Source organism: Prinia subflava, chromosome 6 (genome assembly GCF_021018805.1).
Source record: "Prinia subflava isolate CZ2003 ecotype Zambia chromosome 6, Cam_Psub_1.2, whole genome shotgun sequence".
NCBI classification, from domain to species: domain Eukaryota; kingdom Metazoa; phylum Chordata; class Aves; order Passeriformes; family Cisticolidae; genus Prinia; species Prinia subflava.
Window position 1 is genome coordinate 13766575 of NC_086252.1, and position 21690 is coordinate 13788264.

The following is a 21690-nucleotide window of genomic DNA, read 5'->3' on the forward strand; positions in this document are numbered from 1 at the left end:
AAGTACACCTAACTAACATGCAAAAATCACTGCTAAAAACATGATGGGGAAACATGAGTGTTGGAGGACTGTAAAAAAAGATGGCTATTTACCCAGATGAGTAAATACCCACAGTCAGCCAGGAAATATATGCCAGACACACTGTAGGGAAGCAGGCCTCTGTCAGAAAAGCCAGTTACTGCACAGGATGCATCTCCAAGAAAAAATGGCTGACAAATATAATTTGAAGGCAGGAAGTAAACTGCAGACACATCCTTTGGTTTAGAAACCACATACATTAAAAATGCCTACAGATATCCAACAGTGTCTTGTGAGACAGCCTTTATATTCTAGTTAGCAAAAGGAAGATATTCTTTGTCTTTTCATCTGGAATTGGACACAGCATTACATATTTATCGATCAATCTTTCAGTGTACACCTTTGAATGTAAATAGCTGAGTAGAAAAAGAAGCAGCAAAAAGAAACAATTCACTGATCTCCTAAATGCCAGCACTACTTCACAAAAACAACAAAATCTCTTCTTGCATATAGATCTCTATTTTTGCTTTGCTTTTACAAATCAGCCAGCCTGTAGGTCAAGGAGGCATGAGGACTTGCCCATTCCTCTAATTCTAAAGGGGGAATATTTTTCTGTTTTTGTTTTTTCCTCTCCCTGCTTCCCACTCTCTCTTCTAGCATCCTCTCACTCCTCTTTGTGGCTTGATTTATGTTACAGTCTGCTACTAGAACTCCCATAGAAATGAGGCTGAAATCCCTGAAATGCTTCCTTTTTGTTATGCCCCACTGGTTTCAGACTAGAATTACTCTTTATTCAGTTGATAAGGATTAAAAATTAAAAAAAGCCCTCAGAGGATTCACTCATATTTCCAGAGCATTCAGTTAAAGCACAGAGATGCACTCATGGAATAGGACTGCAGTCAGACAGCCCTTGCAGCAACAGTGGGACTTTGGTAGCTGTGGCTGCTGCAGTTGTAGCTGTAGCTGAAGCTTTCCACAGCAACATTCTGTCAATGCCACCTAGGATTAGATCACTACAAACTCAGTCATTTATGCCCTGCTATGACCTGTTACAACTCTTGCAGAGCCAGCTCCCTCCATGTCATGGTCTCTACCTGTGGATCATGACTCTTGGTGACATGTTCAATGACAGAACTGGTTTTTAAAAATTCAAAAGTCCAAATTAATAGTACAGGTATTAAATGGCAGTAAATCAGCAGCAAAAGGTGACGAAAGTGCAGAATAATCTCTGATGTTAGAGCTGTGGGCTGCTTTGCCTCCCGTTGGAAGGAGGGTGAGTCAATGTGCACGAGGTTTGGTGCTGTACCTGGGTAAGGATGCATACTGCCTTTCCACCCCCTCGAAGTGAAGACTGTAGGAGCTCCCATCTGGACCTTTTCCAGGCACCTGTGGAGAGGAGAGTAATTAGAGATGAAGATCAATTATGCAGCCCAGCTACTAACAATGCATCTCAAAATGATAAGCAGATAACACATGATGCTGCAACATGCCAAAATCAACAAAAGAAAGGCAGGGGCTCAAAGAAGCTTCAAATCCCATACATAATCTTATCACTGCTAACAAGAAAGGCTTCTGTATCAAAGAAGTGTTTAGAACAGGTACAGTCTTCAGAGCCTTTCCCTCATCTGCCTGCTAGCTGGGATATTCTCTCCTCTTCCCTGTCCAGCCTTCCTCCTGGAATTCAGTAAAATGAGGACATGATCTAACTAAGCACACCTCCTCTGATTACAGTGGCATAACTACCTGAATCAAAGCTAAAATCTTACTACCAAGTCTGCTTTTCCCCCCTCCACTAGCTTGTTTTGCTTAAGTATAAACTATGATACAAACAGGTTTTCTTTCATTCTTAACATGAATGCAGAAACTTTGCCTAGCGCCACTGCAAAGCTGAGTATCCAGCTGGGAGTTAAGTGCATTTATGATGCTCTGGTGCCATTTCCAAAGTGCAGCATTAGTGCACTCAGTCAAAATGCCAGCGCTACTTGGTTTGTGTTCAAGATGGCAACCGGCATTGGCTGGGGAGCACAATTCTATCAGGAAGGCTCCAACCGGGTACCAAACGGTGAACTTCAATGCTTTTAGCACACAGGAGCTCTCCCAATTTCACTCACTCAATGCCTGCTGATGGCCCAAAGTGTTAAGAGCCTTGTTAAAATGGAGCTATTAGTCTTTTCTTCCATAAATGGAGGAGGCTCTGACTGCCTTTGGTGTTTCCTACATTAGTATGTATTCCTATTCCGGTGCTGCTAGAATCAGCAGTTTTATAAAGCAATATACTAAGAGGCCATTTAAAATCCCCTTCCCCTTTTACAGATTAATAGCAGAAAGGAAGATTTAATGCCTTTTCAAACATTTTTAACAATTCATTAAAAAGAAAGTAATAAATCACATCGAGCTTTCGGCAAATGCTCGATTAGAAAAAAGAGAAAACAAAAATTAACATGTTTTTTGCATTCTACAGGTTAAAGTACATTTCTGTCAGTCCTGTAATTTATGCACAATACACCATTTTCACTGAACAGATGTATAAACCCCTGCAATGAGAAAAGTTGTGCATTCAGGTGTATTAAGTGTTATCTACCTTTACAAAGCACTTCTGTGTACAGTACATAAAAGTCCAATGCAAAGAGAGGCAGTATCATTTGGAGTTATGAGGCAGCTTAGGAATTATTCCAGACAAATTTTGTTATGCAACTTGCCACTCATCAAACATCCAAGATGCTTGTAAATGAAAAAAAATATATAGTACAGGCTCTTGCAAGCTCCCTTTCTCTCATTCAAAACAGAAAGGTGTCCTCACAGAGCTGCTGGCCACAAGAAAAAAAAAAACCTCTGATTTGAAATGACCCATGGTTTAGCAGTGCCTGACTTTGGATGAGCAAAAAATAACAATAATTGCCCTACATTTCAAAAAGAGGGCAGTAGGCTAAAGGGATCATTCATTCATTTTTTCCACCAGAAAAAGTAACATGCAGAGAGACTTTATAGAGTCACTTAGGTGAAGAGTCACAGCCACTTTGGCTGTTCTTACACTACTAATTTCATCAGGTTCATAATTTCCCTTAAGTTTTCAGGTACACTGGTGAGAGAGGACCCTCCAGATTTCTCCCATTTTATGAAGAAGAATGAGGGGAAAGGAAACAAATGTATAATCTGGTCTCTCACCATAAAAAACATATAGTACATGGTCTACCTGTGTAGCTGCAGATAGATAATTAATTATGTGCATGAGCCTGGTAACGATGCATTCACAGCCCCGTGTGAGTTTCCTGCACTCTCACAACTAAAGGGAATAACAGCAGCCAGGCAATGTGAAAAAACAAAAACATTCAGAATTGTGACAGCATCAAGCAGTAATCCCAAAATTTATACCAATCACCAAAAGTAAAAAACAATTACATCACAAGGCCTTTTTTCAGCCTGAAAACACGCCTTTTTTGATGGTTTCCTACAGACCAAATAGAAGGCAGTAGCCCCTGCCAGGTCTGTTTGTATATATGATTTGAGAGACAGTTACCATAGAAACACCCTGGTGGCAGATACACAATTTTGCTAATTTGGATCCATCGAGCGGCTGAGTCTCCACACCCTATATAAAACCCCCAATGCACTGGAAAAGCATGCTCTGGCTCCGCACAGCTAATTAAAGGCTCAGCCATTTCTTCTGATTTCCCTTCTCCATCTGTCCACGCGACAGTAAAAGCGTATCATCACTCAGCCTGGAGTGCCAAAATGGTGCCTGGAATAAAACACTACCCTGATGAAAAGAGAAATCGTGAAAATAGAAACACCTCCTTAGTAGAAGTTATTTATGTTTCAGAAAGAGTCAAAGCAAAGGGTTCCTTTGCTGCCTTCTACAACAAACTAAGCTAAAAATCGGTGTGAAATGTACTAATTAGTAAGATCAAAATATTCCAGCTTCTCCTCCTTTCCTAAAACAGGACATACGCAGCTGGCCCTCAGACCAGGTGTGGAAGTTGTAGCACAGTTAATAACCACAGCATATTTAGGTGAAGAAACAGTAATCTTAGTTAAACAGGACTAAAACCTGGAAGTCCTATCAAAGCCAAATGGGTGGTGACCAAGAGGTGACCAGCAAGGGAGCTGACAGAGGGTGCAGTGCTCAGCTGAGTCCCTACAGGTGCATCTGGAAGAGCTTAGGAGACCAACACCCCAATCAACGGAGAACACGACAGCAGGTGAAATACACATTTTACAAATGTATGGTAACGCACAACAAAAAATGATCCAAAATGTGCTCCTATATTTTTAGGGTTTAAATTAACAACATCAACTTAAATAAGTGCCATCATTATGAACAGTTCATCTCTTAAGAGCAGCCTCAACTAACAAGCAAAAAATGAATATGCAAATATAATGGGCACAGATAAACACAGAAACAGCCATCATCCTATCAGCGCAATTAAAAGAGCAGCACACTTAAATTGAGGAAAGAAAATACTAACTTTATCAAAAAACAACAACAAACAATTCATGAAATGTAACTGTTGCAAAGTATTGGTAGAGCCAAGGCCTTTATGGAATGTCAAACTAATAAACTGGATATGTGAATCAAAGCAACTACATCCAGTTAGAGGAAGACAGTGAAGTCTTCAGCAGGTGGAAGAGAGGCAAGGCCTTGGAGAACTGAATGGGAGAGCAGGACCCCTGTACCAGCAGGTTGTTCTCCTAATTGCCCCTTTGGGAATCCCAGTCACAGCAGTGGCCACTCCTGGAGACAAGATCCAAGAAGAAGTGGCAAGACACTGCCTCCATATAACTCAATGCCTTCATTGTCAGGATTTTCTGTGTGCCAGAAAAGTGTTTTTTATACATGGCTAGTGAATGTTTTTGTTGTTTAAGTCTCTCTTTTTAGAAACAATAATTTTCACTAGCTAACAAGATTTCTGTGATAGAAAGGTATCACTTCAGAAAACATCCTATGACACCTCTGCATCCTTAATTAAACCCCTGCCAGTTCCCAGCAGAAGAACCAGGCTGGTGGAAGAACAGTGAAGATCAAGCCAGAAACAAATATCTTAGAGCATTTAAACATCTGCAAATAAGTTTTAAGCTCTAAACAGAGTATATCTGTGAGCAGGTGTCTTGAGTAAGTCTGGAATTTGCCTACAGGAGAATTCTGGGGTTGCAGAATAACAATTCTTTACAGGAAGAGAAAGGATTTATTTAATCCTGAAGCTCCTGACTATCTTGAAAACTGTACAGAAAACTGCACAAGACTGTGTTTTTTCCCCAAGAGAGCCTGCATTTCATTCCCCCTCACCTGTCTTACACTGCCTTCCTCTCGGAGCATTTGCTAAAGGCTACAATTCAAGCTGCTAGCAGGAAAGCCTCCCTTGCCCTTCCTTATGGATCAACGTGTTAGGGGTTGGACAGATGCTGTGGTACAAAAAAATAACAACTATAGTGATCTTTTTTGAGGTTTAAGCTTCATGAAACCAGAATTGACTTTTTCTTCTGCATCCACACAGAACTCAGGGTGAGAGCTACCACACTGCAAATAGAAATCAGCAACATCTCCTTGTCCCTACCAGCAGAATTCAGCAGGACAGAGTGGTTTTGCCTGGGGCTCTACTTCTCACAGATTCTCACCTGACTCCCTGCTCAAGGTCCATCCTGAGTGAAGTCAGCACAGTGAAAACCCAAGACCATGGACACTGCTTATAAGGCAAATAAATGATGCAGAGACATTTTCAGTTGGCTGTCTCATAAAGTTGCAGTTACTGTTCCCTCTCCTGCAGGTATTTAGATTTGCATACAGAAAACTTCATTGTCACTGCAGAGGGTGGTTGGTTAAAACAATTCTTTTAAAACTTCTTAACCAGCCACTCTTCTGCTCAGAGTCAAAAGTTTCCTACTGTTAAAAAAAGAATAATATACAATGGGTGTTGTATTTAGCACTATTAATTCTTCACTTATATGCTAAGCATTGCTGTCCTTTTACTTTTTAGCCCTTTTTTTTTCCTGACTTCTGAATGATAAGCCTCCTCCAAATATTTCAATTAGCATTAAGATCAGAAAGAAAATCTAGACGATGTGCTGCCCAAATTTTGCTATTATTGCTACTAAGTAAGCAATAATATAACTTCCTCAAGGCTGATGGGATTCTAGCTACGTATTGGTGAACCCAGGGCAAAACACTGCTGACTTCACTTGAGCCGCACCTGACTTATTTAAAATCATGGGAGATCAGGAAAAGCTTACGAAGATAGAAGTCCTGGGACTCCTAACATTTTCACTTATTCACTGTGTATGGTCAGAAAAGTCACTTGAGCTTGTGCACTGTGATTTTCTACCCATAAAACATGGCAGGATACTTCCATTGTATTTTATATGACTGACATGCACTATAAAGCAGCAGCCACCCCAGGAAGGCTGCAATGTGAAGCTTCTGCTCTGCCATCAATCCAAGTGCTTTGAAAATGCCACCCAGTTCTGCTTTTTGCCTGAAAGTCTGTGTATAAACATGACACACAGAACTGCTGCATTGCTTAGTGCATTTTTCAATAGTCTTGTGATCATCTGCTAAAGGACTTGATTCAGATGCTGTTTTGACCTCTGTTCTCAAAGCTTTTCTTTTGTCTGTGAGTGTTTCTAATCACATGGGTTGAGATTCAGCATGCCAAAAAGAGCAGTGGTATAACGGAATTTGCCCTTTAACCTTCAGGTCTCCCCTCTGCTGAGACACAGTTGGTTTTTGTTTTCAATTAAGTGAAAACTGAAGAAAAATGGAGAGGTAAAATAGGATTTGTTCCCCACCCTAGTCTCAATGTTTCATACACAGGTGAAGCATCAAAATTAACCCACTTATTTTTTGCATTTCAACTCTGCCCGGTTCTAGGGACTGCAAGTGAAATTTAAGAGCACCATTTGACTTGCTAACACTTTCTTTAGCTGCTGAAACAGAGCCGGGTGATGTAAGGCAGTGAACTGGATGGTCCATGTGAACTGAAGGAAGTTGATCGATGGGGTCTTCTTAATTCCTTACTGCTGTGATAGCCTCATTATCCCACCCTCGAAGACCTCCAGCATTTCCACAGAGAGCTAGGTCTCTTCCATCTACTTTTTTTATGTTTTGCGTCAAAAGGTAAAAGATTAAGAATTCTACCAGTGTCTACAATTCAAAAGAATTTTCCTGATGTTTTCCATACATACACAAAGAGGGATATATTTTGCTTTCCTGGTTTTGCAAGGAAAGTTGAAACAGTGATTTTGCGTTATTATAACACTCATCATTTCTCCCTCTAATTTGGATGGTTTTTAATAAAGCTCCATTGATTCCTCTGAAAGAAATCCCTCCTGGCAAAAGCAGAACACACACGCTGATTGCTAAATATGCAGCAATTATCATATTCAGCGGCGCACTTTAATATCTTATTTATAGATGTATCTATCTATAATTTGCTTTAATTAAGTTGCATTGATTTTAATGGCAGAAGTAGTCCTCGAAGAGGAGTCTAATGTTCTATGAGCCCATTGGTACTGCTTTACCATTGTTTGGATATAAGACAGAACCTTTAATATTTCTTTTTGATATTCCTAGTCGTGCTTTTCTTCACTAAGTGGCTGCAATGGCAAACCAAGGTGATGTTCCACAGGAACCCTTAAAACTACCTCCACCACTGAAGAGAGAGAGAACTTTCAACTTCCCTGTTACAAACTTGTTACAAACAAACTTCTTCCCAAGAAAAAGGAAGGAAGCAGTATCTTCCCAGCACATCCTGAGACACCTTGTTTTTCTGTTCCGGCTCCATTTCACAGATATCTCAGGACTACAATTGTCAGAGGTTCTTAAATCATGGTCCAGTGTCTTCAGGTTTGTTTTGGGTGGTGTGGCAAATGAACTTTTTTTTTGTTTGTGTCAACAGAAAATACAGGTCAAATAACCTGAAAGGTGAATCAATGGATGGCTATAGATGCCTGTTCATGGCCGAGTCACCAAGCCATGACCTTGCAGTCTCCTAAAGTTCTGCGTTCTGGGCTCAGTCCCAGGGAAGTGTTGTGCTTTCCTCTTGTGAAGCACATGCTCACTTTAAGCATTTTATACTAATCCAGTTTTGAGATTATTCCAAAGAACACTTGATGCTATTAGAACCATGACTGAGTTTGTCAAAGAACGTCTTGAAGAACAAAAGCAAGGTATTGCTCACTAGAAGAGTCACACAGCCTTGGTTTCTGCTAGGTGCCACCACATACACTGGCCCTGATTCAGGAAAGCATGCTAAATATTGGGGGGCGGGCTTTGTTTTAATTTCAATAGCATCTAATTCCTCTTGGAGGCATTCCCAAAGCTAACATACACCTGCATCTCTCAGTGCCTCTATCTCCTTTTTGAGCAAAAATACACAGGAAAAACATTTATAACTCTGCATCCTGAACATGTCTTCACAAATTTGAATACAGCATTCCAGTGAGGATGATTTTGGCATCCTCATCTCTTAAGTAAATCTGTAAGATATTACTGGTTTATATCAGCTGAGACTCTTGTCTCAGAGACTACCAAGGTAGCTTCATTGTATTACTCACACAGATCTTAATGTATCATTCCCTGTTAGTATTTCTTTTAAGTGAAAAAAAAAAAGTGCTGGCTTTTAAAATTACTGCCTTTTGGAATATATCAGCACTAATTTTATAAGAATTGTTCATGTTAAAATGCAAGGGCATGATCTCAAAGAAAAAGCACTGAAGCAGCTATGCAAGTACATTTTCTGTTTCTGGTCATCATTTTTCATTCACTGATTATTGCTTAAGCCTTGATTAATAGTTATGTTCATGCTGCTAGAATGCATTTCCTTGGATGAGAAAAACACCCTTGTCCAAAGGAAAAAAGAGATAGTAATCAAACCATCCTTCCTCTTCCCCGTAAGAAACACAGACACATACTCCAGATTCACTGATGATCTTGGCTTTGCTGTTGAATAGGTTTGAAGATTTTCACTTAGAAAATCAGCTGTATGCAATCAGAACACTACTTGGTTGGTCCGATTGCAAGGCAATTAAATGCTCCCCTTCTGACTGTCTCTCTCCACAGATACCTACATATACATACACATGCTCACACACAAATGTACATACTCAGAGTCACTTGTCCCTTCTCCCTATGCAATGAACACCAGGAACACTGAAAACAGCAGTGTTCCATGGAGGAATTAAACAGGGATGATTACCTCAGGATTTACTTCTCCTCCTTGGTAATGCCCTACCTCTTGTTCAAGGAGGTGAAACTAATGGTTTAGATTTAGAGGGAGCAGGAAATTCTTTATAAAGGCAATAGACTGAGGGAAATACAAACACAGATGGGAACTTTAAAAGGGAAACAGGCTGTTCCCATAACAGTTTAAAAACATGGCAATCGCCTTAGTTTTGTAGAAAACAAGCTCTCAGCATTTGCTGCATCTTGCAACACTAAAGAGAGAGAAAACAGCAAAGATGGAGGTGAAGACAGAATGGCAAAATGTTTTTGCACAGTCCCACAAAGAAAATACCCTGCTTTCTGAACCCTCATTCTGCAATCCCCCCATCCCTGGTGCTGGAACTATGGTTTCCTTTGACCGAGAAAAATGAGATAATTTCCTGGCCTGTGTCCGTCTCTGTGGGTGGCTTCCTTTTCCATTAGTTGTATAATATGTTTTGGTTAATTCTATCTCTTAATTGTCTTTAATGAGCACCAGATTTGCAACACCCTCACTTGCAAACCTATTCTCAAGTTAGAGGCAAACAGAAGTTTCCCTTGAGTTGAGAGAAAATCTTAAAAACAGCAAAACAAAAAACCAGAAAAACCCACAGCACCCATCAGCATTGATTCTTTCCTACTGCAAGGAGGCATTTCAATTGCTCTTCCCCTGAACCAGGCCAAAGTAATTAATCTCTTCCTAGCCACTAAAGAGAATAACTTAACCTGTCACAGAGATACACTTCTGATGCAATATACAGCATACTAATCCACATGTGTGAATACACTTCTAAAGCAGGTCTCCTTTAGTTGTTTTACACTACTATGCCTAATTCCTCTCTCTCCATGAAACCAGTTCTCTGCTTTATCCTGTTTGAAACTAAGCTGCTTCTTGTTCCTCCCAGTCTGGCATTCTTTGCTTCTCTTCTCACTGTAATTAGTTTACAAGACTACTTATCCAGATGATTACTGCTTTTAAATGACAGTCGTCTTTTCTTTTACTCCAGTTCATTGTTGTGTATCATTTTGTCTTGCTATCTGAATACCCAGTTCTCAAAAGCATTTTCTCATTATGTTATCTCCTGATATAAGGCATTTTGAAATACTTCATGAGAGACATTGTATGAAGTGAATTGAATTGAATTTTCTCTCAAAGTCAGGCTTTCAGCATCTTTCTCTAGCTAAGTCAGCAGAGTTCTTGGCACCAATGCCAGGGTGTAATGGTCATGCTTTGCAGCTCAGCTATGAGCTTGAGTACTTTTTAGGGAAAATTAAATGACAGTGTCAGTACCTGGAAAGCAAACAGAGGACAGATCAATATTTCCATTTATGATGAGGATGGCAAAATGAAAATGCTTGGTGTATTTTTGAGCGTTTTAATGCACATGTTGAGATAACGCTATTTTGCTGTGTCTACCTACATCTGGTGTTGGTGCTGAATGTGCACGCAGGGGGTATATGCATGTGTATGTCAGGGAAGAAAAGAGGGAGGGAAGGGGGAAATAGCAGGGCATGGAACTAAATTGCAGAGCAAGTAGTGGAAATAGACAGTGAAAAGCTTCCTGCAGGCAGGCGGCTTCACAGGGGAGAGCAAGCCTTTCATTGTCTATAAAATCATGCCTTGCTGGAGGTCCTCAAGAGTAGAAGGGGTAGCACCTAGAGGCACTAAATCTCTCACTGTTGTATTATTGCATTCTATGCACTTAGCTACTGTACAAACTAGCACACTGCTTCAAGAAAAGAAAAGGGGGAAGAAGGGGGAAAATGACCAAAGGGAAGAAAAGGAAGACGGCAATAAAACTGGAAAACAACCCCCTCCCAGAGCTCTCCCCAGGAATACTTCATATCAAAGAAAAACTGCAGAGTAAATCGTCACGGAGTTAAAAGTTAACTTCAACTCCTTCCATTGTGATTTGACACCACTACGGAACAGTACTCCTAGAATCTGAATGGTTAGTCTGTAGCACAGGGTATTAAATCCACCTTAATCCTGTTAAACATAGATGCCAATAAAGAGAGGCGCTTTCTCAATGGCATCGTGACAAAAGCTCTCCACACTGCAAATTCAATATGGTTAACAAAAAAAAACCAAAACAACAACAAAAAAAACAAACCCAAAGAGCCCCCCCAAACCTGGATTAATACTGAGCAAACATCAGCATAAGCAGGCTTAGAGACAGGAATTGCCTTCCATATGCTATGGCATCAGGTTCCTCCGGATCTTCAGATACCAGTCTGTAAATGTTACAGACATTGTTTCTCCTGCTTGCAACTGCTGTTGGGTGGTGACCTTCTTTGCTTGCTGATACCAATTTAGCAGTTGGTACAGTTTTTCTGTGATTTGGTACTGTCTGTTGTTTGCTGGTACCAGATGGATACCAGATGGGTTACTGTGGGCAATGGTTCCTCTGTGTTCCAGTCCCAAAAATCACTGCCTATAGGGTCAGTCTTGTCAGTTGACTCCTAAGTGGCACTTCAAAGCAGCATTCTGAAAAACCTCAACATCTGTTCCTTACTCCTAATGACCTTAAAAAAATCTTGCAGACATACTTTCCTTTAGCCAGGAGTTACCGTGCATCTGCAGGAAAAACACAACCTTACAGATGCTCACAGCCATCAAACTCACTCTCGCTAATGGCAGCTTCAGGAGCCACCACCTCAACTCTGGAAGTCAGCACCAAATGTGAAGTATAATCAATATATTCTTTTCGGTGGTAGCTCCAAAATGTAGGAGTTGAGAGATATTTCAAGGCATTTTTCAAAAAAGTACTTTCAGCAGTGAAGTGAAAGAATAAGAAAAAAAAAAGTGGCTTTGAAAGGCAGCAGGGATACATGAGGGCTAAGTTTAAGGCATGGAAGGAAAGCAAGAAAAGATAAAGTGATGGGAGAGATCTGTTAACTATTAATTTCTGATTAGTCTTTCAAAACATTGACCTAGTTGTCAAACGATAGACAGGAGCTGAAAGGTCAGTTAATGAAGTTGAATATTGCCTATTGCAATATTCTGTTTTATTCCATTATATTGGAATTATTCCATAATAAATATTCCATATTTATTATCCTGTTTTATTCCATACAACTGCTTTTGTTTCTAAGAACAGAAAAAAAAGTTCATTTAGGACAGTACACAAGTATTTTGGTAAATTCTCTATATGTGCTAGAGCAGAATGCCATCTACAGAAAAATATAGCTGACATGAAAGCATGTTCCCCACCCCCTGTCTTGTTTCATGGAGAAGTTATGATAAACAGGTTATGTGTTCCCTAAGGTTACCATGGAAACTCATTCTTTTCAGGCCATCATTTGCAAAGGTAAAATTTGCATTAAAATGTGATGGAATTTGATTTTGTGCATGTGTGTGTGAAACTCAAGTGGGGTCATGCTACCACGCAGTATAGCTGTTATTTCAAACCCAGGAGCATACGCTTAAGAGAGGGATCTATTAAATCGTGTAAACACCTCAGTGACCAAATTACAGTTTAATTGCTAACTTGACAGGTATCTTCCTGGCAAATTAAGAGAAATACATTAAAAATTAGCTTCAAACGCAAATGTAAATGTTCATACTGATCCACTGGTGGGTATCACGAGACAGCATTTTGCTAAATTCCTGTATAATCATTCCACAGGAAAGACTGGATTTCAGTTGTTGGAATAACTATGTTTTGATGATGGCATACCAGGGATGGAAGGCACAGGCAAGAATTTCAAATTACGATTTTTTATCTTATCTTGAAGAAGTTATGAACAAATTATGACCTATAGAATATAATTTAATATAAACATGCTTACTGCATTATAAGAAACTGTTGAATCCAAGTGACTCCCCTTGTTTTGAGTCACACAGTAACTTCAAAGTCAAATTTTCACTCTAGGTATCTGCTACTCTGACTTTTCTTGGAATAGGTGATGGTGGAAAGCAGAACCTGATCCAGGCTTCCCTAGGGTCCAGGTTCCTTCAGAGATACCGCCACTGTTTGCTGCCATGTGCAGCACTGGCATTCCTAACACAGAAGGGTATTATTTGCAATAGTAATTTTGACAATCATTATTCCAGCCTAGCAAGAAAACAGATGAATAGACTAAATCTAGAAAGATCTTATAATTGGTGACCAGGCTGCATTGTAGAGGAGATAGCAGTATTTGTTCTGCTGCTCAGTTGTACGCATTCACAACTTACATGCTAAATTTGATATACCACTTTATGAAATCTGTGCTACTCTGGATTATTCGCATATCATCTGTCCTGAACAGCAGGACACCCTTGGAGGCAGCAGGGTCAGAACTCATATTTCTGCTTGTAAGGCAGAAATTCCAATATCACCTGGATTACAGAAAACTCAATATCTCCTATCATACAGGACTTACGACACACTGTTCAGCTGGAATGACTCTGCTTAATATTGGGCAACATGACATTTAACACAGCAGTCAGGCCATTTGATGAGGAAAAAGCAGCAAAAACACAGGCAGGAATATGTGTTGTGCTTGCTTTCTTACTGTTTAGGGTCAAAACCACTTGTTTAACATAAAACCCCCCTTGATTAGTGTCTCAAAAACACCAAAAAAATCAAATCAAAACAAACCCTTCAGTTTGGGCTGCAGGTGCCATTCTGCACTGGGAAATTTCTGCTTACATATTCAATTGACTAAACCAAGCAAGAACACCAAAGAAATTTTGAAAAAACAGATGCTAAAAAAGATCAAATTGATTACTAACTTTTGCAGAACTTCTCAAACTCAGCACATTTGATAGAAGGAATGTGTTCCAGTCAGATTCCGTACAGAGTAAGAAGGAAGATGCTAGTCCTCCCTTTTCCAGTGTTTTTTAAGAGCCAGATTTAGGGCTGAACATTGAAGAGGGCTGGCCTTGAGCAGAACAAAGTTATGTACAGCACCAGCCTTACGAGGTAAATGCAGTTCTCTTTTTCCATATTTTGTACTTTATTTTAATGCAGTCTTGATATTAGATTAGCATCTGCACTACAGACCTTAGACTGGGAACTAATAAAGTTATCCACCCAATCTCTCCATGTCTGAGTCAGTGACTTTCTTTTTCATTTTAAATAATTACAGCAATGTCGCCTGTTTGTTGAGAAAAATAGGGCCTTTATATATTCACAGATAATTGCTTATACCCAGCACTCCCTGATACATTCTAATTACTTTTCACACCTTGCCTGTGAAAAAATCTTGAACTTTTTAGTATTTTACTAACTTCAAGACAACAACGTAGCCAGAGCACTGACACCCTGACTGCTGAAGCTGCACCTAGGATGGAATTTAACAAGCAGTTCTGCTAATGCATTTTACAGCGAGGAACTTCAGCAAAACTCGAGAAGACCCAAGGCCTCCACCTCAGGTCTTGTGCTGCAGAAATGAGAAGTGCTGCACAGTTATAGAACAGAAGAACTCAATTCAAAAATCAAAAGTAATGAAAAGTCCATTATTTCGGTTGGCTTCTGTCACATACTTAACTATAACAAATACAAGATCTGGGCTCTCTAACAGCCTCAATGACACAGTTGTATTACTTGACCCAGCTTCTTTCAAGCTCAACCCTTGACCCCCAAGTTCTGCACACACTGGGCAATCATTGCTGTTTGCCTCACTGAGGTCATTCTGCTTTCCCTGATGTTAAATGGACAAATTTTGCAGTCCTTTGTCTAAACCACTCTCTGTTTTAGAAGGATGTTGTCCCTAGCAGGCAGAGCTGGACAGTGACCAGCATCTTCAGGAAAGGGGGTGCTGTCTGGGATAACAGTAGCCAGGCAACTCTTTGGATCATAGGTAAGTTTTAGGGAGGAGAGATTTCTTTTTAATCAACAACACTGAACATGAACACGACCCAGGGAATCAAGTTGTAAGAATTGAAAAAGAAGTCAACCATGTCAGCCTCTATTTGACAAATGCACCGGATACCTGGTAGTAAAGGCCAAAGCTTGTGCCTAAAGGGGGTCAGGTTTGAGGCCTGATTTCAGGCCTGATCCAATGAATACCTAAGTGCATGCTTAGCTTCAGACATGAATTTCAGTGGCATAACAGATTTGTCATGTGATTAAAAAATGAGTGTTGTAACTGGGGCCCCCTTCCAGAAGTTGAAGCAGGCCTCTCACTAATGGCCTGAGGAAGAGGAGGTCAATTTTAAAAGGAAGCCTACTTTCCCCCCACCCTGTGGCCAGGAGCAGCTGTGTTTGATTCTGTGGGTGTGTGGGGCACTGAGCTGCTGGGGTCGGGCCCAAGCTGTCACAGGGAAGCATCACTGAGTCTGAGTAAGGGAGGGAAAGCCAAGGGTGCAAAGGACTGGCTTTGGCAGCCCCAGGCACGAAGGCTCAAGTCTCAGTGCTGTCCCAGCTGCCCCGTGTGACGCTGGCCTGAGAATTGGCACAGCGTGCACACATGCCCAGGGAAAGTGGCTGCACAGGCCCCGTCTACAGTGACCAACAAGGACACAAGAACTTGTTAAAGCCTGTACTGGCAGGAGCTTGCCAAACCCAAAGCAAACTGCAAAGACCCAGCAACTACTGAGAACTGCATCAGGCCAGATGACGGCTAAAAAGGCTATTTGTGCCCATTTTCTGTGCCCCACAGAATAAAAAACCCACAGATAAACGCTGCAGAGGTGTGGGCTATGTGCTCAATCACAGTAACTGTTCAGCACACTAAACAGCATGGATTACCTGCTCACAAACTGCCCTCATCAATACAATTATCAGAGATTTGTTTCTTGCCTCCCTTAAAATATTGGCAAATTAGGCGAAGTATATCCAGTTGAAAACCTCTAGGGCCTTTCATATCATATCAAGTTGATCCGTGGCAGCTGTCACGATCCCTGCAATGCCCCACTCAAATCCTCCATTTGGGCAATATCAGAAGAACCTGTCCTAACTGCAAGGGACATGATTGCTGGCACATTTGGAATCTCTCAGTACTGTGAGCCTGCAAGGACAGCCACAGCCTGGCAGCACCACATGCTTTTGTCTGATTTCTTTCAACAACTTGTATGAAATAAGAGAAATGCTTAGTGTTTGTCTTAGAATCTTAGAACCCCCTGCACTGAAAAGCAACAAAACCCAGCTGTGTGCAGAGGCACCTTGTGGAAGAGATGGCATGATGAATTTCTGGAATTCACATAATATTGTAGGTTATAAACAATACCAATGAGCTTTGATAAGACGACATATGGCACCAGAACTGTTTCCCCTGGTAAATGAGAGCATGTACAAAGTGTATGCATGAAGACATGAGCATTTCAGACTCCCCTCTGGTTCTGATAATCTGTGCCAAATCTAACCTTTGTATGAGTAGGAATGATTCCAAACAAGTTATAGAAGTCACTCTTTATTACTAGTATTAATGGAATTGAATTTGGCTCTCCTTGCATGTGCCATTTGGAATAGTTTATTTTTCACATGAGGTTTGGCAGAGATTTCTCCCAAATAACTTCCCCCCAAAAGCTGGCCTGTAAATTTCAAAATCGCTCTGCTTAGTTAGAAGAGGTCTGTACAATACATTCCAGTCGGAAACCTTCATTAAGCAGAGATAAGTTGGGACCATAAAAAGTTCTCTATCAGCAAGTTAATCATACATTCTAACAAAATATTTTGTGTACTCTCTTAATTAGTGTTTGAACAATAAATACTTCCAACCTGTATTCTTCAAAGCAGCTATACGTTAAATATGTTATTTTTCTTTTTTTTTTCAAATTTTATTTAATGTTTTCTAGTAATAGTCTGTGGACTCAGAAAGTCTGGAATTTGCATCAGTTTCTGCTATACGGTTTCACATAAAATTGTCAGCTTCTCCCATTGCGCTAGAAGACAGGAATGTTACTATTCTAGAAGCTGGAATTCTGGTTTCTAACTATAGTCCAACACAAACGTTTGTGTGTTTTAGGAACCTAACCTATTTGAAATGCAATATCCTGAACCTGGAATTAATTGATCATGAAAAGTACAAACAGCTCCTTATTCATCGTGAAGAGAGCACAGAACCCTTTGACACATTATGGAAAAATAATGCAGTTATTAATGCTCCTTTCTTTGTTCTCGTTGATTTTTAGGCTTGGATTCCTGCCAGGCACACAATAAAGTACGTGGCCTTTAACACACGCAGGCATGATTCTTTTTTCCTACTCTCAACTGGGAACTGACAAAACTCAATACATTACAGGTTTGTTTCAACTGAAATGTTCACAGTCGGTATCCAGAGACAGGTTTTCTCGTATCTTTAGGTTATTTACAAGCTTGCAAATCTGATCTGCAAATAAAGACCTGGCTTTTAGAACCAGTTAACACGAGGTTCTGTATGGTGAAGCAGATGTGGTCACTAACAGGTGAAGAACTATTCGCAATGTGGCCCGTGTTACAGTACTCCTTGAATGTACATTAAAAAGATAAAGTTTCAAGGATTTACTGCCATCCTGAAGGAAAGAATTGATGTTTTAAGTAACTGGATTTGTACAAAGTCTGTAAGACAATCCAAGTAAATCCTCAAATAGATGTTTAATTCCTCATTATTTAAATGCCCTTAAATACAAGTGCAGATGCTAACTGCATGGCTTTCTCTTGACAGCTCCTTAGCTATTTCTCATGATCTGCGATTAGGCTGTGATTCTAAAGCCCTGGAAAAGGCTGCCTGTGAAAAAGCCTTCCAGCTCCTAGAGAGATGAACTTCTTGCAGCTTATTCTTACACAGTTCTTTCAGGGTCTGACTGATACTGCAGCTCTATATGATAATAGTACACAAGCATCTGCCTCATTTGGGAGACCCAGATTATGTTTTTATTGGGTATCTTTGTGAGTGCTTTGAATATCTGATGTCCCACTAAGACATGAGCATGTATGCATGTGCCTAAACCTTTTTTAGAGCTGATACATCCCCAAATTCCCTAGTTGTCAGAAAATTTTAGGGTAATCTCATTTTACACTGACAACAAAAGGCATTTGTTTTCCTAGACAATATTTATACTTATTATCAGCCTGTCCTTTGGCTAACTAGCTGAGGTTTACTTTAAGCCTTGTGATCTACCATACAGAATTTGGTTTATTATTTATCCTAGTTATAAACCTGAAAAGAGGGGGTAGGTGATGGGGGAGGAGAAAGTCCAAAGGATGAAAAACTTGACAACAAACCAAAGCACAATGGAACTGTAAAAGAATTTTAAAGGCTCTGGCTCTATAGCAGAGACAGTGCTATAGACATTTGTCTGTTTATGGAGACACACTAAACTGAATTATTCAGTTTCTTACGAAAAGAAAAGGAATAGACTGTGGGGAAGAGAAAGCAGAATGAAGGCGCAAGAGAGCAAAACATTCATCCAGCAACAGATGAGAAGAACAGAGGAGAATTGGAAAATGGATGCAGGGGGGAGGAAGAGATGATGAGAGAATAGCAGGCCTATTTAAAATGAATTTTTGACCTTATTTTTAAAACATTTATGGATCCCAATTGCCTGTCATGAGATCATTTTCCCTTACAATGCTAGCTTTTCAGTCGGCTCTGCACTTTAACTTGATTTATCCCATTTAAAAAAAGTAGATTGTTAGAAATACCCCTTCTATTAGAAATTCTGTCCCATTACAGTGTCAGCTAAAGGCCACTTGTCAATGTCAGCTTTATCAGATAGAAATTTGCCTCTTGAGTTTTCAGATACTCTTTTGGAGGACAAGACCCAAGGTCCATTTTTGAGACTGCTGATTTGCGATGGGATAGTGTCTTCTTGAATTATCTTCTGCTTTTCCCAACTTATCCGCATGTTTCATGAGATGGTGGGAAGTGATTACAGCAGCTGCTGTACATTAGAAAGACATCTTATAGGAAAGTTGGCTTAGGTAAAACAGTTGACTGAGAAAAGTAAGGAAAGTACTAGTTGAGTTAAAAATACAGAGACCCAGCATCTCTTTTCCAGCTGCAGCTTCCCTGGTGCCATAACCTCCTGTGGGAAGAAAGAAAACTTCTACCAGAAGGTTTTCCTCCTCCTCAGCTGTCTGTTGTCTCTTTAAAAAAAGACTTGACATCCTGAAGATTAGAGTAAGTTTTTCTTTATTCGCAATCATGCAATTAGTCATCAGCATGTCTCCTCACTGATAAGTAAAGGTGGAAAAAAATCAGCTGTTGTTCAATCTGTGCTAACTCAGTACTGCTGAGGGTCAGCTGCCTGAGGTGGGAATGATGGCATTGCTTAAAAGTTATCTTGAGGACTCTCCTGGCAAGATGTTTTGAGACATTTGTGGGGTTTTTAAAATGTATTGATTCTATTTTTGTTCCTTCTTTTCTGTCTCTGTGGATTGTAACACAGGTATTTTAAGGGTAAAGCTACACGCAGGAGTAGAACTTTCAGCCATGAGTTGAGAGTAAGGTGTGGCTGTAGTATTTTCCAGACTAAAAGACAGTGCCTATGAAAGCAAGGCTGGATGGATCAGGGGGTGATGTTGCAATGAAGAGACCAGAAGCCTTTGAAGTTTATAAACTACTTCAACAAGAACTGTTGCAGCAACAAACTTCAGAGTACTAAAGTCCTCAAGATAAACTCTGATTTTTGAGCAGACTGCCATTTCTCACAACAAAACTGTTTACAAATATTCTGCACTGGAAGGACAAAGAGCAACAGTCCTGGTGCCACTATTATGAACCATTTTAAGACTGAGGTACTTTAAGCACCTTTTCAGGTGCTTTGATTAAGGACAACATGCCTCACGGGAAAAGCAAAGCTTTGGAAATCAGTAATCTCTGGGCATTATACCTAACAGGAAAGGCTTATAGAGGATTACCTAGAAGAAACCTTTGTGAAACTACACTGGATCATAAATCTTAACCTCATCTGAGCATTAATAAAGCTTTATCAGTTTCAGATAAGAAAATCCTCAGACTGCTGAAGAGGTAGCACTGACCCAGTCTGAGGCCTGTCAGGACACTTAACACAGAATTTCAACAGGAAGACACATTTGATGCGTATTTTTATTTTAGTTTACAAAAGCAATTCAGAAGAAGAATGGCAGGTACATTGACTCACAAATTTGAGTCACAAAAATTTAAGGCAGTGGATTAAAGTTAACTGCTTTAAGGAAAAAATTATTTCACTGCAGATGACACTATTGGTAATTGAATCAGAATAATATATACAACAACAGTTTTGGAGTTAATGAACAAATATATATGATAATTTATGTAAAAACACCCCTTTTAACTCTGCATCTCTGTGTGATTTCAATAAAGTCTACTCTTGCATAGGATTTCTTGTCCTATAGCTGCAATTACTGCAGATTTCACTTCAGCATTCACATCGATAGTTTGAAGACATTAAAACCAACATTAGTTCAAACTTCAGACAAATATAGATTCTTAAGATTTTTACATATACTGTCTTTTCTTAGACTAAAATTTTGAATTTAGCATAAATTATGTTTTATCAAAGCTTCATTTTTGAATGTTGGTTGATTACTTCTGAAGAGACAGAGTCCACATTCAAAACTTGCTCAGGTAGAGCTCTTGAGTACCCATAGACTATGGCTGTTGCATTTATTTAACAGATATTCAAAAATCTGGCACTGTTGATTTAATCTTTGATTCTTCTATAAGTTAAAGGTTACTCTTCAGTAGTGGGGTAGATTATATGTCTCTGTGTAGTGTGAGTCCTAGATGTAAAACAGGGAATACATCATGCCTGTAACAGTTCTACAGTGTTTGTAGAATATTTTAAGAAATTCGATGCAGAGGAGCAAATGATTACATTTTTCACTTTATAAAAGTTACAAAGGCTGTAACGTGGACAGATTGCTGCTGTCCCATGTGCAGAAGGAAGGGTAGGACAGATATGCCTCTATTTCCTCCCTTTTACTTTGCACCTAAGCACAGAGAGAGTCTGCTCTTCTAATGCTCTTGTTAACCCAGAGAATCACTGGATGAACAGCCAGAGTACCATAAATCCATCTGAAAAGCCTTGATGCTACCACACATGACAAACTTTGGCAGCGACTCTCTGTCTCAGATCTCATGGAGGAAACCTAGGCCTAAACCAAACACAGTGAACAGACCAGTTCATTTTAGCCGAGTTCTCATTATTACATTTTCTTTGGCGGACTGGCATTAAGGATTTCTCCATTTCTATGAACTCTCTAAATTCATGTTAAACTGACACAGGACTTCTGGAAAACACAAACAAGTCAGCACCTTGTGCTAACTCTGAATGCTGCCGAAGCCCTCAGGACCCCGCTGTGGACCTACCCAGCGCTGCTCGTAGTCAGGCAGCTGCGTCCTGCCCTCGTCGTCCTCGTAGAAGGGCAAGCCCTCGCGCCTGGCCTGCTGGTACTCCTTCCGCAGCCTCTGGATACGGTCAGCATTCCCACCACCTGGGCAGCCACTGAGGGGGGAAAGAAAAGAAGAGGTAAATAAAACTCCTATGAACACACATATCTGACACCAGGTACACACAGAGAACTGCCAGACTCCAGACAAAGGGATTGTGTTTGATTTTCCTG

At 40.1% G+C, this 21690-nt stretch overlaps 1 protein-coding gene across 2 annotated transcripts in view; it reads right to left on the reverse strand.

Moving 5' to 3' along the window:
• PARD3B (par-3 family cell polarity regulator beta) overlaps positions 1 to 21690 on the reverse strand; it is a 392276-nt gene that overhangs the window by 29216 nt on the left and 341370 nt on the right. For both annotated transcript variants that reach the window (XM_063400372.1, XM_063400371.1), the window contains 2 exons: positions 21437 to 21572; positions 1325 to 1404 (listed from right to left, as the gene is read on the reverse strand). In XM_063400372.1, coding sequence (XP_063256442.1) covers positions 1325 to 1404; positions 21437 to 21572 — 216 coding nt within the window. The remainder of the gene's footprint in view (positions 1 to 1324; positions 1405 to 21436; positions 21573 to 21690) is intronic.